At 41.1% G+C, this 17,962-nt stretch overlaps 1 protein-coding gene across 2 annotated transcripts in view; it reads left to right on the top strand.

The window, feature by feature from the left end:
- The window catches only part of CFAP61 (cilia and flagella associated protein 61), a 318,407-nt gene that overhangs the window by 115,509 nt on the left and 184,936 nt on the right, over positions 1-17,962 (top strand). Inside the window, exons 10-14 of one of the 2 annotated variants that reach the window (XM_063634163.1) lie at positions 1,790-1,864; positions 6,458-6,636; positions 8,795-8,834; positions 11,755-11,894; positions 14,168-15,947. In XM_063634163.1, the coding sequence (XP_063490233.1) occupies positions 1,790-1,864; positions 6,458-6,636; positions 8,795-8,834; positions 11,755-11,894; positions 14,168-14,195 (462 nt within the window). In that variant the 3' untranslated portion in view covers positions 14,196-15,947. Of the gene's footprint in view, positions 1-1,789; positions 1,865-6,457; positions 6,637-8,794; positions 8,835-11,754; positions 11,895-14,167; positions 15,948-17,962 lie in introns of those variants that run through there. The other variant, XM_063634162.1, reaches the window with a different exon arrangement.

The raw sequence follows: 17,962 nt of genomic DNA, 5'->3' as shown, positions 1-17,962 counted from the left end.
ATACTCATGCCTCAGCCTTCCGAGTAGCTGATACAGGTGTGAACCACCACGCCTAGATTTTTTTGTATGTATTTTTAGTAGAAATGGGGTTTTGCTATATTGGCCAGGCTGGTCTTGAACTTTCAGCCTCAAGTGATCTGCCCACCTTGGCCTCCCAAAGTACTGGAATTACATGTGTGAGCCATTATGCCTGGCCTAATTATTATAAGATTATTGTAATGAAGATAGTGTAATATTGGTGCTAAGGTCAACAGTAGGTTAATGGAATAGAATTAAAAAACTCAGAAATAGACTCAACATATAGACAACCGATTTTTGACAAAGGCACATGGCACTGTAGTGGAGAAAGAATAGTCTTTTCTCTCTGAAACAATTGAATATCCATATACAGACTTTTAAAAAACTCAATCCATACCTCATACCATATACAAAAATTAGCTGCAAATGAATCATAGACTTGAATGTAGAATTCAAACCAATATAACCTCTAGAGAAGACAAAACATAGGAGAAAATCTTTGTGACCTTGGGTTAGGTAAGATTTCTTAGAAACAACATTAAAAGCACAATACATAAAAGAACAAATTGACCAATTAGATGTCATCAAAATTTAAAACCTTTTCTTTTTGAAAAGTACTGTTAAGAGAATGAAAAGACAAGCTACAGACTGGGAGAAAATATTTGCAAATTACGTATCTGACAGAGGACTTGTTTCTACAACATGTTTTTTAAAACTCTCAAAACACAATAATACAAAATTAAAAAAAACTAATTACAAATAGGCAAAAGATTTGAACTTTCCAAAATAAGACATCACATGAAATGACACTCAATCTCATTAGTCATTAGAGAAATGCAAATTAAAACCACAATCAAATACAACTACACATCTATTAGAATGACCAAAACTAGAAAGATTAAGCAGTCCAAGTGTTGGTGAGGATGTGGAGGTGCATCCACACCATGGATACTATTCAGCAACAAAGAGGACTAAACCACTGATGCGTGCAACAGCATGGATGAATTTCAAAGTAAACGTGCTGAGTGAAAGAAGCCAGATCAAAAAAGAATAAATATTGTTTGATTTCAGTAATATAAATTACAGAAAGTACAAACTATAATGACAAAAATCGTATCAGTGTTTGCCTGTGGTTGGCAGAGTAGAAAGGGTGGGAGTGAGAGGCACGTGGGAACATGGAAGCTTGGGGGGCGATGTGTCATGTTCATTATCTTGATCGTGGTGATATTTTCATGGGTGTACACATAAATCAAAGCTTTTCAAAAAGGATGCTTCAAATGTATGTAGCTTATTGTATGTCAATTCTATTAGGTTGGCACAAATTACTTTTGGTGCACAAATAATTGCAGTTTTTGCCATTACTTTAATGCAATTACTTTTGGTATAATTACTTTTGCACCATCATAATACCTCAATACAGTAGTTTTTTTTTTAGAAAAAACTTAGTGCACCTTTCGAGTTAAACAGAATACGAATAATGGAGTAATAACTAACATCTCCAGAGAATCAGGACGCCTGCACTATGCTAAGCATCTGTTTCTCTATCTGTCTGTCTTTATTTTATCCTCATAACAGCCTTATGAAATAGATGCTCTTCTCATCCCCTTTTCACAGAGGAGGAAGCTGAGGTTACATACATAATTTTCCCAATGCCACAAGGCCGGTAAGCTGTAGAGCCAGGGTCTGAATCCCAGCCGCTTGCTCCAGAGCTTGGACTCTAAACCACTGCAGGTGTCGATTAATTTTCATGTTTTGCTGTCATCATTTCCAGGGAAATATTGCCAGAGAAGCTGCATCCGAGGAAGCTTTAACAGCAGTCCAAAGTGGAAATGTTAGTGAACCGGAGGTAGGGTTTGAGGAGGGCCTTTGCGTGCCCTCTAGCCACCCCATGGGTTTCACACCTTTCTACCTCAGAGGATTTGTGCCCTTTCCTCCTCCCAATCTCCCTGCCTGTCTCCACCAGTTCACACCTACCACCTCCTTTAGGACTTGCTGCACCAAGCCTCACCTCCTTACCTCTTCCCCTGCTATGATTAATCTTTTCTTCTGTATCCTCTGCATGTCCTGGACTGTAAGTTGCATTTTCTACATAAATTATTCGCAAAAATTTTAGTAAATACAGCTTATCTCTCCTTCCCGTTTCCCAAAAAGAAAACATTTTGGAGGGGCAAATCATTTGTAAGAGTTTTCTCTGTGTCATATGCACATACATACACTCCTGTCCGTGTCTAGGTGTGTTATTAATGTATGTCATTTACATGCATCTCAGGATTTTGGAAGTCCTCCCTCCTGTTACAAATTCAGGCCAAGGGGCGTAGCATCTTCCACCAGTGCAGTGGCCATCCCTGGGGACTTCACCATCCTTTATTGGTTTCCCTTCACCCCACCCATGCCTTTGCAGGTGGTCTGTTGACCACTCCATTGGAGTGTCCCTTCTGTTCCCTGCCAGAAGCCTGGCGGTTCAGGAAGAGATTGGCAGGGTCCTGGGAACCCTGCTCAGGATCTCAGACTTTTCCTAAGAAGCAGAGGAGGGTGTTGCAGGCTTTTGAGTGGGAGATTGGTACAATAAGGCATTTTCATTTCCTGATAATGAGCACAGTCCTGGAATTTCAGTAGTTTCCCAAGAGCCTCTTGGTGATGGATGGACTGACTCAGCAACAGAAGCCTAGAGAACCCTTGAGAAGGGAATGGAACATGGGGCTTAGTCATATCCGTAGAGGCACTGGGACAGATTCACTGAACACTAAGCCCAGACACTGAAGTTCTGCCAGAGGGCCAGGTTCTCCAACCCCTCTCTTCTCCAGATTCTGACCAGTGAAGGAGTCTACCCAGAAGTCAGCTAGGGATTGAAGTACCCCTTTCTCATGGTTAACACTGAACCAGAGAACAAAGCTTGGACCGAGAACACAAATGGGCTTCCCATTTCTCTTACTGAATTAAATGCCCCCATGTGGTTGTAGTCAGGCCTCACCTGTGGAGCAGGGTCTCCCCACTCCCAGCTAATTGCATGGAGGGGAGGAGAAAACACACAACCTGGGAGCAGGATGTGCTGCCAGAAAGAGACAGCACGATGCAGGCACAGGGTCCAGTGTTTGAATCTCACATTAGCATATGCTGTTGGAGCCCCACCCATATCCTCTAGCACTTATTCTTCCTGAGCACCCTGTGAGGACAAGGATTGCAAGTGCCTGGTCTTTCTTCCATGCCGCGTTTGCAGCAGGGCAGGCTGTTTGGGGAAGCAGCCATCAGCTAGTGACTGAAGGGATTGGAGAATCAATTTGCCAGCTCCTTCGCCTCTTAGGTGGGACCACTCTGCACTGTGTTCTCTAGGCTCCCAGAGATCCAGGTGGGGTTGATTCACCATAGTCACCCACATCTTGAAACACCGCATGCTGGCAGCCTTCCCTTCCTCACCTTGCACGCCACTCCTCTTACAGAATTTCCTGGCTTTGCTCCCCAAGTAAACTACTGACTCTCAGACTCTTAGTTCAGGGTGTGTTTCTGGGGCAACCTGCACTAGGAGACTCACTGACCAGTTGGTCACTCCCTGTGCCCCAGGGAGCTAAGTTGGGGTATAGAAGAGGACAGCAGTTTTCTCTCTAATATTCCTAAGAGGGTAGCCATTCCCTTATGAACCCAAGCAAGGATGTGGATGGAGGGACAGGATGCCTGCCCCCACCACTGCATCAAACATGTTGGAACCCCGGAAGACACCTGAGTCAACAAGCTAGATTGATCTCCTATTTTTATCTCCTCTCCCTACCGGAGAAAAACACTGAAATGACAGTAAAGGAATAAAAAGGGCACAGATCCACAAAGATGAGTTGGAGAGGAGATATTGGAAGATAAGCACTTTAAAAATATTGAGAATAAAAAAATCAATGGAGGAGTTTACACTGGCTTAGCACAGCTGAGGAAGGTGAAACTCAGGCATCTTTATGGGAGGAGAGACTGGTGAAAAGTGTGTGAATTCTGCACAATGCTGAAGACTGGAGGTTTGCAGAAGATGGGGTGAGGAACTGGGCTGAAAAGCTGGGCAGTCCAATGTGGAGTGACTGGAACACTGGATCCCTGCAGACTCCAGTTAGGTTGTCAGCCACACCCCAAGTGAGAGGATGAAATGACTATTCTCTAGAGAAGTTGAACAGAGGCTGCTGCTAATTCAGATTTAGCCTGTGCTGCATGGGTGTTGTAACAGTGAAGAATAGAGAACAGACAAGTAAGTGGAATTCTCCATTTCGAACAGAGGGATCCACAGCCCCTCCTCCAGCCACGCCCTCTCAATGCCAGGAGCCAGGCCTTGTATTAGTTTCTATTGCTGCTGTAACACATTACCCCAAACTTCGTGGCTTATAACAACACAAATGTATTATTGTGCAGTTCTGGAGGTTAGAATTCCAAAATGGGTTTGAGCGTGCTGAGCTTCAGGTGTAGACAGGGGCGTGTGTTCCTTCTGGAGACTCTAGGGGAGAATCTGTTCCCTTGCCTTTGCCAGCTTCTAGAAGCCACTGGCATTCCATGCCCTGTGTCCCCTTCCTCCATCTTCAGAGCTGGCAGAGCAGCATCTTCCTCCCTCTGACTTGGGCCTGCTGCCTCCCTCTTAGCAGATCCCTGTGATTCCACTGGGCCCACCTGGATCATCTAGGAGCATCTCCTCATCACAGAACCCTTCCCTGTGCCCTGAAAGATAGCATATTTACAGATTGCAGGGACTAGGACCTGTGACATCTTTGGGGGCCACTGTTCCATCTACCACAGTCCCCCATACAGGATATTGGAGAACTTAAGACCCAAAAAACTGACAGGCCCAAAGAAAATGCCTTCAGATAATGTCACTGAAGATGGCCACCCAGTAATAATGCCAGATCTCTGCCTGATCACCCCATGAAGTGCCCCAGTTAGCCAGTGTCTGTGGAGTTTTGCCTCTCAAGCATGTTGCTTTTAGGAAGCTAAAAATGTGCTCTAACGATAGAAGGGCCTAAATGATGAACAAAAAAGACAAAGAAAAGACCTGGAACTTACGAAATAGGAGCTGCAATACAGGCAGGCTGGCAGAGCTGCAAGTCCAGATTAGAGGGGAGAAAAAAGGAAGCTCATATATTATCTCAAACGCCTGATCATTTGGAAAATAATAGTGACCAACACTTGGCAAATCTGATAAAGAAAGTGAGAAACTTAGCAAACCAAGTGAATAAAAACTAAGCACACAGATGAAAACATTGTCATATTACACTACTTTGCTCAGCAACAACAACAGAACTTACACATTCATGTTAGTGTAAATACTTAAGGATTTAACCCTGAATTGTGATGTAATTATCCTGGGGGATAAGATGTGGGGAAGAGGGTAGTATAAGAGGGATTAATCTAGCCACTACATCAATATCCAGTAGGAAATTCTAAAAACTAATGAATTTAGAAATAGCACCATAAGCATATTGTTCAGAAATATAGAGGTAAATAAATACCCAAAGAAATGAAAAGGTTGAAAGTTCTATTCAATGGGGGTAGAGACTTGAAAGGACAGAGAACTGCTGATTTTCTTAATAAATGTTTGGTGCTAATATAATTTTAAATTTTTCTATATGCATGTATTACTTTGATTTAAGAGAACTCCATGAGGGATCTCAAAGGGAATCATCTTCTGAGTTATGACACCTTTTTAGATGCACCTAAACCAAGACAGAACAGCCTCAGCCCTGACTTTCCAGGTGGCTGTGGCCCATTGGACCTTCCTGGGCTCCACCTCCCCACCACAGTTACTCCCAGGACCACCTGACCAGTCCCAAGATCCAAAAATTCTTGTATCACAATGAAAACAGTTTTGGGGACAGAGGCGTTTTGCTTCCAGAGTTATTATAATATATATATAATACTACCAGGCTCTAATCTCTACCCCGGGATGCAGTTAAAATATGGACCCTATGTGAAAGGCCAACTGAAACTATTTGTCTCGTGTGGACCTTCATGTGAGAACTAGTTTTTTTTTTCTTTTTTTTTTTTTATTTTATTTTAAGTTCTGGGATACATTTGCAGAATGTGCAGGTTTGTTACCTAGGTTTACATGTGCCACGGTGGTTTACTGCACCTATCAGCCCGTCATCTAGGTTTTAAGCCCTGCCTGCATTAGGTATTTGTCTTAATGCTCTCCCTCCCTTTCCCCCCTACCCCCCTGACAGGCCCCAATGTGTGTTGTTCCCCTCCCTGTGTCCATGTTTTCTCATTGGAGAACTAGTTTTTAAAAACATTTTATGAATTTTGAGTATCTCATTAAGAACCTCTCCTTAAAACCAGGCCTGGCCCAGGATGAGTTGTTTTGGGTGAGACAGTCACACCTATCCTCAGCACGTTGTCAGGTAGAGATAATGCAACCACCAGCCCACTAATTTACAGGGAATTGACAGGAATCTCATTGGCTCCTCCTGTCTCCTTGCTCTAGGACATAGAAAAACTCAGTGACGTCTCCACTGGATATGCACAGGATCACCATGTGAGCAGTAGGAGCTTGGCATCACTCTTACTGCCTGAAGAGCCCGTCCACTTCCGCCCCATCTACAGGGGAGCCTCAGCTGCTTTTTGTATTCAGCTATTTTGTATTGATGAGAAATACGAAGCAAGGCAAGTACTGACCTTTTGGCTGGCTGTCACAGTGAGAATCTTTTCTGGCATTGGTGGCCCAACATTTTAACTTTACAGAGCCGGTAATTTCCAAACCTGGCCTGCATCCTAATCTCCTGGGGAATTTTTAAAAACCACAAATTCCTAAGCCCCATCCAGAGATTCTAGTCTATCAAATTTTAACAAGGGCTACAGAAGTGGGCTAGAAAGCTGGCCCACCTGTGTAACAATTGGGAATCTGGAAAATTATCACTTACATGACCACATGCTGCTCCCATTCTGTAAAGTTTGCATTTCTTGGAGAATTTTTTATTTGGGTTACTAGTTGTCTAGAGTCTTCGGTTGCAAGTAACAGAAAATCCAACCAAACTGGCTTTGAAAAAAAAATTGAATAATTGCCTCACATAACTAAGGATAACTCCAGTGGTGAAACTATTTTAAATATGGCTTGATCTAGGATTTATTTAGATAACCAAATCAAGGACCAAGTTTCTCTCCCTACCTCTTCACCCTGTGTGTTAGTCTGTTTTCATGCTGGTGATAACGACATGCTCAATACTGGGTGATTTATAAAGAAAAAGAGGTTTAATGAACTCACAGTTCCACATGGCTGGAGGGGCCTCACGGTCATGGAGGAGGACGAAAGCCATGTCTTACATGGCGGCAGGCAAAGAGACGATGAGAGCCAAGTGAAAGGGGTTTCCCCTTATAAAACCATGAGATCTCGTGAGACTTATTCAATACCATGAGAACAGTACAGGGGGACCGCCCCCATGATTCAGTTATCTCCCACAGGGTCCCTCCCACAACACCTGGGAATTATGGGAGCTACCATTCAAGATGAGATTTGGGTGGGGACACAGCCAAACCATATCACCCTACTTCCCTGCTGTTGGACCCCTTCTCAGAGGAGTGCCCCATCCTGGGCCTAAAACCACTGACAGTCTCAGGTCTGCATCAAAATCCAGTGAGGAGGACTTGCCAAGATGGGCCCAGCTTTTTCCAGCCAAAGTCTCATGAGGCCTGACAGGACTGTGTGTTCATTCCTGAGCCAACGGCTGTGACAAGCCCATGCCACAAGGAGATGGAGAAGATGGGCTCCATCCCTTAGCTCATCCTCCATGCCGAATCTGCAGCTGGAGCCTCAGCCACATGGAATATCTGAGCAGGGGATAAGTTGACACCCAACAGCAATCCAGGGCTACAGCAAGGAGGAGGCATGCATGGTGCTGGGCTTTGTCTAAAACCCTGGCGCCCACCAGACCTCACAGCCACCCACCCCGCCCCTCCAGAACACCCACATATTCAGTGCTTGCTGTTCTCCTGTGGTCTGGACACTGGACGTTGCCCTCAGTGCCTGGATTCCACATCTCCTTAGCACCCACTCCTCATCTGTTCATAGAACCATCTCGAAGAGGAAATGATTGGCCCATTTTGATGGAGTGGAAGGCTCTAGATTGTCTTTTAGATGACCAAGAATAGCTGGACGGTTCCTCTTCAGAGGATCTGTTTAAACATGTTCCCAATCTCCCAGCATCCCCTGTTGTACTTTAACTTTTTTCATCTTGAGTTTTCAGCTTCTATGGAGATCTGGGACATTGAAAAGAAATTCTTATTCTAATTATGTTGTAGACATCTAAAAACTTGTAAAGCCTTTATATTTGTTGTTGTATATTTATTTTATCTGTACATTTAAATATGATTGTGCTTAGAGTATACTTTTTGAATTTTGAAACAGGAATTTGATGACCCATTGTGGTTTGCCTATGAATGTACATCTGCAGCTAGTCAGAAAATCTTCAACAGATAAAAGGGGAAAAGATCAGAAGCAGCCTATAATATTTCCCACCTCTCCTCTTAACTCTTCCAAAACAGAAGGGAATGATGGGAGGCACAGAATGACCAATTTTGTGTTGGCTTTTCAAATGCATAGAGATTATTAATTGATGTGAAAGTGCCTTCAGTTCTACAGAATACTTTATTACTGACATATGAAGCTTGCGACTTATGCACCCCATTAGTGTTCACCTAGACACACATTCTGACTAGTGGTTGGCTAATTGCTGCCCGAAGGGAGGGAGCTGTAAATCTCTGTAAATGTCCACTGATGTTGCATTTGCTTGCAGGGCACTGACAGTGCTTACTGTCTTGTTTACAGGTCGCTGGATTTTATGAATTTTGTTTTCAGTCTTTTTTCTGTAAGTACATGCTGAATTTTGAGAACTGATTTTGTAAGCTTAGAGAACTTCTAGAAAAGTAAAATGCCATAAATTTATTATGCTGTGAATGTTGAGGTTTGTGTTTGGAGAATAAGGTCAAATGGCATGTCGTGAGCTCATAAAAATAGAAAATATTGTCATTTTCAAGAATTTTTAAGTCGTGCTATTTTAGCAGTTCTCTTTAAATGCAAAATTTCTTTTAGACATAGCTTTACCAGTGTTTTATCACAATCAAATCATTTATAGTAATATATGAAAATGTTGGAAATTAAAGTGAATGACACTGTTATGTTATTTTATAGATTATATTGGCTCCAAGTATGCTGAAACCATCATATTGCTTTTCTGAGGGTAGCAAAGTAGGGACTTGTTGATTCTGAGGCTGGCATTTCTTTCCCTACTAGTTCCTCAGGCCTGACTTCATGCCTGGCTTGTAGAGGGGGCTCAACCCACATTGATGAATGGGCCTGCAGGCTAATATCCAAGTACAAATAAGATTCTCCATGCCAGGGTGTCCCGGGCTTCTGCCTACATTCTTGTCTCATTGTTGTCTAGGGATGAAGATCTAACCAAACTCTTACACTTCTTTATTGAAGGAAAGAAAATGAGGAAGGAAGTTTTGAGGGACAAAATGCATTTTTTTTTTTTTTTTTTTTGAGACGGAGTCTTTCTCTGTCCCCCAGGCTGGATCGCATAAAGACAGGCCTGTTAATTAAGTAAAGTCAACAACTGTACTTCTTCAGTTGACTGATTTCAAGAAAAATATCTATTGCTTTACTTTTCCTGGATACTGCTTCTAATGAGGCAAAAACAAGTATAGTTTTATTATTTTGTCTTAAAACTATGTGATGTTAGGTTTTATTTCCTCATTTGTTACTATAATGAAGCTTTAAAATAAGGCAATATGTTCTCCATCATAATTTTTAAAAATTGCTTATTAAGGCACTTTCCAAACAATGTAGATTACCCTGAACATAGGATTTACAAAGTCGGTTTCCCTCAAAAACTCCTCAAATAAATTTCACTAATTTTGATTATTTTCTACTTTAACATCCATGTGAAGGTAAATCTTTAACATTATAAAAGTAATGCTGGCTTTAAAAAGGTAAAAGAGCTGTTTACATTTCAATTCTCTTTGACTTCGGAACATGGACGACAGGAAAAAAAATAACCTTGATTGCTTCATCCTTAATCCTTCAAATCCAAGATGAAGCAACTCATTATAGTTAGTCTCTCCCTCCCAGAGGAAGCCCACCCAGACTTGGCACCCAGTCCTTATTTTCAACTTGAGTATTTCAGCAACTTGACTCTCAGGTTCCCCAAAAGGAGTCTTACTAATTTACTAAAAAGAAGGAAGATAAGGTCAAACAATGATTCACTCCTTTGAGTTGCACAGATGTCCCCAGGGTTTTGGATTAGCACAAGTAATGCCTTCACAGGGTTCAAGAGGAGGCGAGATCCCAAAGGGACAAATTAGCTTTGGGAAGAGCAGGCTGCTTCTGCAGGGACCTGGCAGAGGATCAGGCAGCTGCGTGAAGCTCAGATAGCCTAGAGCAGCACTGTCCAGACATGAAGTGTGAGCCACATTGGTAATTCTGAATGTTCCAAGAGCCACGAGGAAAAAAAGAAAAAGGAACAGATGAAGTTTATATGATAATATCTTTTATTTAACTTAATGTGTCCCAATCCTTTTTTTAAAGAGATAGAGTCTCACTTTGTTGCATGCAATGTCACAATCATAGCTCACTGCTGCCTCAAACTCCTTGGCCCAAGGGATCTTCCTGCCTCAGCCTCCCAAATAGCTGGGACATGCCACCATGCCCAGCTAATTAAAAAAAATAAAAATTATAGAAATGGGGTCTCGCCATCTTGCCCAGGCTGGGCTCGAACCCCTGGGCTCAAGTGATCCTCTCATCTCGGCCTCCCAAAGTACTGGGATTACAGAAATGAGCCTGGGCAAATTTAATCATTTCAACATATAATCAACATGAAAACTTATTACTGAGCTATTCACATTCTTTTTCTCATACTAAGTCTATATATTTCACATTTATAGTACATCACAATACAAGTACTAAATTTTCATCAGAAATAGTTCATCTGTATTTAGATGTTATAAAATTTACAGTTGGATATGTAGATTCACATAATCCAAGCACACATAAAACTTTTCCAGTAATGGAATTAAGTATCAGTTTTTTAAATTTAAATGAATTTAAATGAAATAAAATTTAAAATTTAGTTCCTCTGCCAATACTAGCCACATTTCATTGTCCATTGTACTGACAGGGCAGGCCTAGAATTAGGTGAATGGCAGCCCTCAGGACACGCAAGACCTCTTGTATCTGCTAACTAAACCCACTGCCTGGGTTTAATCATGCTCATGGATCTATTCACCCAGCTAGGATCATGTCATGATAAAATACGTACACATTGGTTTATGGATAATCACAGAATTTTAGAGCCAAAAGAAGCCTGGAGTATCATCCTCCCATCTTGCAAGGGGAAGGGACCACTGGTGTAAGGTCACTTAGTAAGCAAGGGGCCTTTGCTAGGACACCATGCTATCTCATTGACTTGGTGACACAAGTGAACTTCCAAGTATGAATTGTCTTGGTTTAAAAACTACTTCCACAGAAGAGTTATGCTGAATGACTGTCATTGTTTATAAGATTCATTTTTTCGGGTTTCAGTGAGACACAAAGATATTTTTTCCATGCTCTTGTAATTGCTTATTTCCTGTTTTATGTGATTATTTTCCAAATTATAGGAAAGGTAATTTGAGTATCCTCAATCAACACATTTTGCTTCTATTTTTCTTGGTGTTTTTTAGAGGAATTTGTTTTTTGATTAATTTTTTTTAATTCTTTCTCTGTGTCCTGGTTTTTGATGATGTTAGGATAAGAACTTCTGTGTAATTTCTCTGCCCCATCTCACCCCCGAGTTCATCCTCATCCAGAACTTCGTGAAAATGGTCCCCTTCAACACCTGCACCCTCGAGCAGGACCTCTACGTCTTCCACCGGGCTGGATTGCTCAAGTGAGTAGACACATACAATCCATGAAATTACAGAAGAGAAGGGAACAAGGAGCTCCCTGCTATTTTAATTTAATAATTTATTTTAAATATCATCTTTTATTAGAAGAGGGCTTGATTAAGTGATTTTAACTAATACACTTAGAGAAAGAATGGCACTTGAGATTTGTCCTGTCAGATATTAAAACATAATATAGCTCCACAATAATCAAGACAATGCCATGTTGACAGATTCTGTAGGCAGAACAATGTAACACAAGAAACAGACCCCGTATAGTAGGAACTCAGCGTGCAGATCTTTGTATGTGAGTGTGTGTATATAATACATTCATGACAAAGTGTGTGTCACAACAGTGGGAAAAGGAAGGACTCTTCTGTAAATGATGGGACAAAATGAAGGTAGAAACTTTTTTTATACTCTATCATAAAATAGATTCTCAGGTGATTAAAGAGTTAAATGTAAATATTGAAAACATAAAAATTAGAAAATATATTTACAGTGCTAGTTTCTGTGCCAAGTTCTGGGAACACAATGGTGAACAACATATAGACATTGTCCCTGGCTTTTCAAGGCTCATGGACACACAGAGTGTAAAACTGCAACTGTGATGGGAGTAACCAGTGCTGAGCATGTGGTACTGAGCATGAAACATTGGGAGAGTTGGCCCTGAGAAAGTATTATGGAGTGCTGGATGAGGAAAGTGAGTGAAGATTGACCTTTATCATGTCTCAGAATGGGAAAGTTCTTTTTAAAACATGAAAGAAAAAAATTAAGGTGTCTTATACTATACCAAGTTTTTTGAACCACCTGATTTTATTAAAATGTCACTAACCAACAGAAGGATGTTTTAAACAAATATGGCAGACAAAAGGTGGATGTATTTAATATATAAAGAGCTGTAATGAATCAATAAGAAAATCACTTAATACCTAAATAGAAAAATTAATAAAAGGCATGACCAGACTGTTTGTACAGGAAAAAACCAAAAAACAAAAATCAGCGTATATTTAATATCTTCTATCTTATTTTTACAAAATATTCTGAGGCTCATCAAACTGCACACTTGAAATGAGTGCATTTTATTGTATGTAAATTAGACCTCAGTAAAGTTGATGCACAATCTTCTGACGAAAGGTTTGGTGGAGGAGTGTCAGAGAGCTTGCTCTATAATTGCTGTGTTAACCTTTTGAATGAAACTTTGAGAAACATCCTAGATACTCACTTCATAATTAGGGACTGGTTACATTACATAATTAGGACTGGTACATTATGATGAAGATTTGAAGAAATAAAACCAGATTTCTATATCCTATGTGGAAAGATATCTAGGATGGTGAGAAAAACAGTCAAACGTGAATAGTACAAGTACTAATAGTAATGATAATTAACATTTATTGAGGTTTATAGTGTGCCAGGCACTTTCTTAGTAATCACTTTCCATATGTCAACAACTCACAGTGACCTATTTAGTTAGGTATCATTATTATCCTCATTTCACAGGTAAGAAAACTGAGACACAGAGAGGTTGAGTAACTAGTCCACAGTCCACACAGCAGAAAGTGGCAGAACTGAAATTGGAACCTAGGCTGTTAGCTTACAGAGCCAACTCATGATCACCCCACATATTGTTTCTCTACATGGTGTGGTCGGTGTAATCCCATTTGATTGTTGTAAAGTGTTCATAGGTAGCAGCACTAATGCTAAACTGTTGTATCAGAGTGACCCCTAAACACAACTGCCTGGAGCCAGTTCTGTCTTTGTCCCTCAGTAGTCCAGACATGAGCATGTGGTCTAAGGAGAGTATCAGCTTTTTTCCCATGAAGTTGTCCAGGAACTGAAGTTCCTTCTCTTATTGCCCCTCCGTTCCATAGAGCAAGGGTTACCTAACATATCCAGAGAGAAGCATGAGGTCTGTGAATTTGGATGGGAAGGAAAGCTACATCTTTATTCCACTAACCTGTAAGTGAAGTTTAGTGTGTCCTTCCATTGTGACTGGAGCTAGCAGGTCTCATAGTGTTAGCAGAAACCATGACTTTATAGCCCGTAGAAATGACAGATATTTTTGTTCATGTTTTTGTTGTTGCAGATGTCTCAAAAATATCACATAACATTTACCCTACTTTGAAATTTCGGTAATTTTATTCTCAACCGGAATTTATTATTTAATGCATTAACAAAGAGGCACAGGCATTACTGTAACACATTTTTAAAAACATTTTGCTAACTATGTTTCAATATAATTTATAATCCTTTGTGTTTTATTTTATGAATGTAGAAACATTTGTCTGGGAAGGAGTTCATAGCATCACCAGAGTGTCAAAGGGCTCTGTGGCATGCAAGAGTTTCAGACCCACGGCCAGAGTGGACTTTTCTTCCTTGTGCTTTGAGCTAGCTAGGAGCACCGTAGCCACATTGCAGCCCACAGGGAAGGGTGGAACAAGAAATGGAGGAGGGGAAGCACTTTCCTCTTAGGGGACATGAATCACCTCTGTTCATATCATGTGGTAAGGAACTTGGTCACATGCCCCTACTTAGCTGCAAGGGAGCCTGGAAGATACGTTGCTGGTAGGTTGGGCATGTGCCCAGTAAAAAACTCAGTTGATTCCTTAATTAAAAAGAAGAGGAAAAAGGATAATGTGGGAACATTATATCTAGTTTTTATCTTGTGTATGTATAGAAGTTCTAAAAAGGTACATAGGATTTCATTAACCTTGTATGCCTCTGGGAAACAGGACTGGGAATTGTAGGTGAAGATGGTGCCTGACATTTTGCATTATGTCTGTCTGTTATGTTTGATTTTTTTGTTTTAATTAATAAACTTTTTTTTTTGAGATGGCATCTCACTCTGTTGCCCAGGCTGGAATGCAATGGCACAGTCGTGGCTCACTGGAGCCTTAACCTCCCAAGCTCAGGTGATCCTCCCATCTCAGCCTCCCAAGTAGCTGGGACTACAGGCGTGTGCCACTACACCTGGCTATTTTTTTTATTTTTATTTTTTTGAGATGGAGTCTCGCTCTGTCACCCAGGCTGGTGTGCAGTGGCCCTATCTCGGCTCACTGCAAGCTCCGCCTCCTGGGTTCACGCCATTCTCCTGCCTCAGCCTCCCTAGTAGCTGGGACTACAGGTGCCCACCACCGTGCCCAGCTAATTTTTTTGTATTTTTAGTAAAGACGGGGTTTCACTGTGTTAGCCAGGATGGTCTCAATCTCTTGACCTTGTGATCCGCCCGCCTCGGCCTCCCAAAGTGCTGGGATTACAGGCATGTGCCACTGCGCCCAGCGCACCTGGCTAATTTTTGTATTTTTTTGTAGAGACGGGGTTTCATCATGTTGCCCAGGCTTACCTTGAACTCTCCTGGTCTCAAGCAGTTCACCCACCTTGGCCTCCCAGTGTTGCAATTACAGGCGTAAGCCACCACACCTGGCCAATAAACTTTTTTTCCAAAGAGTAGTTTTAGGTTTACAGCAAAATTGAGCAGAAAGTGCAGAGAATTCTCACAAGCCCCTTCTCCACCACCATACACAGACTCTCGCATCATGAACATCCAGCACTAGATTGGAACATTTGTTGTAATCGATGAACCACCACTGATATCATTATCAGCCAATGTCCATAGTTCACATTAGGGTTCACTGTTGGTGTTGTACATCCTATGGCTTTGGACAAATGTGTAATGACATGTATCCACTGTTATGATAGCACACAGAATAGTTTTACTCTGCTAAACATCCTCTGTGCTCTGTCTATTCATCCCTCGTTTCCCACAACACTGTCAACCACTGATCTTTTTACTGTCTCCGTAATTTTACGTTTACAGAATGTCATAAAGTTGGAATCCTGTTAGTAGCCTGTTCAGATTGGCTTTTCTTTTCATGGATTAATATGTTTTTAAGGTTCCTCCATGTCTTTTCATGACTGGCTAGCTCATTTCTTTGTAGCCCTGGATAATATTCCGTCGTCTGGATGTACCACAGTGTGTCTACCCATTTACCTACTTGAAAAACCTCTTGTTTGCTTTCAAGTTTGAGCAGTTATGAATAAAGCTGCTATAAACATTCATGTGTAGGTTTTTATGTGAGTGTAAGTTTTCAGCTCATTTAGATAACTACCAAAGAGTGCAATTGCTGGAGCCTATGACCAGAATATGTTTAGTTTTACAAAAAACTGTCAAACTATCTGACAGAGTGGCTGAGCCATTTTGCATTCCCACCAGCAGTGAATGAGAGTTCCCGCTGCTGCACACCGTTGCCAGCATTTGGTGTCATCAGTGTTTTGGATTTTGGCCATTCTAATCAGTATGTTAGTGGCACTCGCTGTTTTAATGACATGTGGTGTTGAGCATGTCTTCATATGCTTATTTGCCAACTGTATATCTTCTTTGATGAGGTGTCTGTTTAGGTCTTTTGACTGTTTTTAAATGGGTTATTTCTGTTGAATTTTAAAAAATCAGTGGGTGTGCAATACTTTTGTGATAGAAAAATGTAGTTAATTTTTTCTACACTGAGATTTTAAATTGTATTAGGATTCAAGTAGAATTTTTAAAAATGTACTTTATACTCCGCATTCTTAAATGCGTTGGTGACTTTTTTTTCTTGGAGTTTTCACTCTGAATAAATCCAGTTGAATAAAGGCACTGGAGATGGAGAGCAATGAGATGATGCAGATCTAAGAAGGAGTCATCGGTCTGGCTGTAGTAGCGGCCTTGTTCTTAGTAGCTTTAATTACATCATTTACATTCATATTCTTTTCTTTCACATTCTTTTCTTATGTCAATGCATTACTTTTCTTAAAAATAAAATCCAAATCTTTTAAACGATGAGACTTTCCACACTTCTCTGGGAATTAGTTTGGTTGCAGTGGGGCCATGGCCTTTCTTTGTAACCTTTTTCAGTGTCAGCTTCATTTTCTTGAATCACTTGCATTTAAAATTGGAGCACATGATGTATACCTGGGTTCTTTTCTGAAATATTAAAGGCTCAGAAGCTGAACTAGTTTTTGTGTCTTTAGCAAGTCGTGTTGTCGCAGTTGCCACCTGAGCCCTCATCAGGAAGCTTCCCTCACAGCCTCCTCCAGTTTGTTGCCAGCGCACCTGCCAGCCCACACCAGGTTCCCTTCCTGTGTGCTCCTGTAGCTTCTCTGAGTGCCATGGTTGTGCCCATCGCCTTTTCCCATTCAAGAAGCTATGCACGGTCCCGTAGGGGAAGACATCCCTCTAAACCTACATGCTTATCACCATTAGGGGATGTCCCCTTTGTGCACATGGCAGTGGGCAGTTGTTTTCTGCAGAAAGCATAGATCTCCTCTTTAATTCTAAGAGCAAACACATTCAAAAGCTAGCAGAAGGCAAGAAATAAGTAAGATCAGAGCAGAACTGAAGGAAATAGAGACACAAAAAACTCTTCAAAAAATCAATGAATCCAGAAGCTGATTTTTTGAAAAGATCAACAAAATTGATAGACCGCTAGCAAGACTAATAAAGAAGAAAAGAGAGAAGAATCACATAGACGCAATAAAAAATGACAAAGGGGATATCACCACCAATCCCACAGAAATACAAACTACCAGCAGAGAATACTATAAACACCTCTACGCCGATAAACTAGAAAATCTAGAAGAAATAGATTAATTCCTTGACACATACACCCTCCCAAGACTAAACCAGGAAGAAGTTGAATCTCTGAATAGACCAATAACAGGCTCTGAAATTGAGGCAATAATTAATAGCTTACCAACCAAAAAAAGTCCAGTACCAGATGGATTCACAGCCGAATTCTACCAGAGGTACAAGGAGGAGCTGGTACCATTCCTTCTGAAACTATTCCAATCAATAGAAAAAGAGGGAATCCTCCCTAACTCATTTTATGAGGCCAGCATCATCCTGATACCAAAGCCTGGCAGAGACACAACAAAAAAAGAGAATTTTAGACCAATATCCCTGATGAACATCGATGCAAAAATGCTCAATAAAATACTGGCAAACCGAATCCAGCAGCACATCAGGAAGCTTATCCACCATGGTCAACTGGGCTTCATCCCTGGGATGCAAAGCTGGTTCAACATATGCAAATCA

Source organism: Symphalangus syndactylus, chromosome 24 (assembly GCF_028878055.3).
Source record: "Symphalangus syndactylus isolate Jambi chromosome 24, NHGRI_mSymSyn1-v2.1_pri, whole genome shotgun sequence".
In the NCBI taxonomy this organism is placed as follows: Eukaryota; Metazoa; Chordata; class Mammalia; order Primates; family Hylobatidae; genus Symphalangus; species Symphalangus syndactylus.
This window is presented reverse-complemented; position numbering and strand designations above follow the sequence as displayed.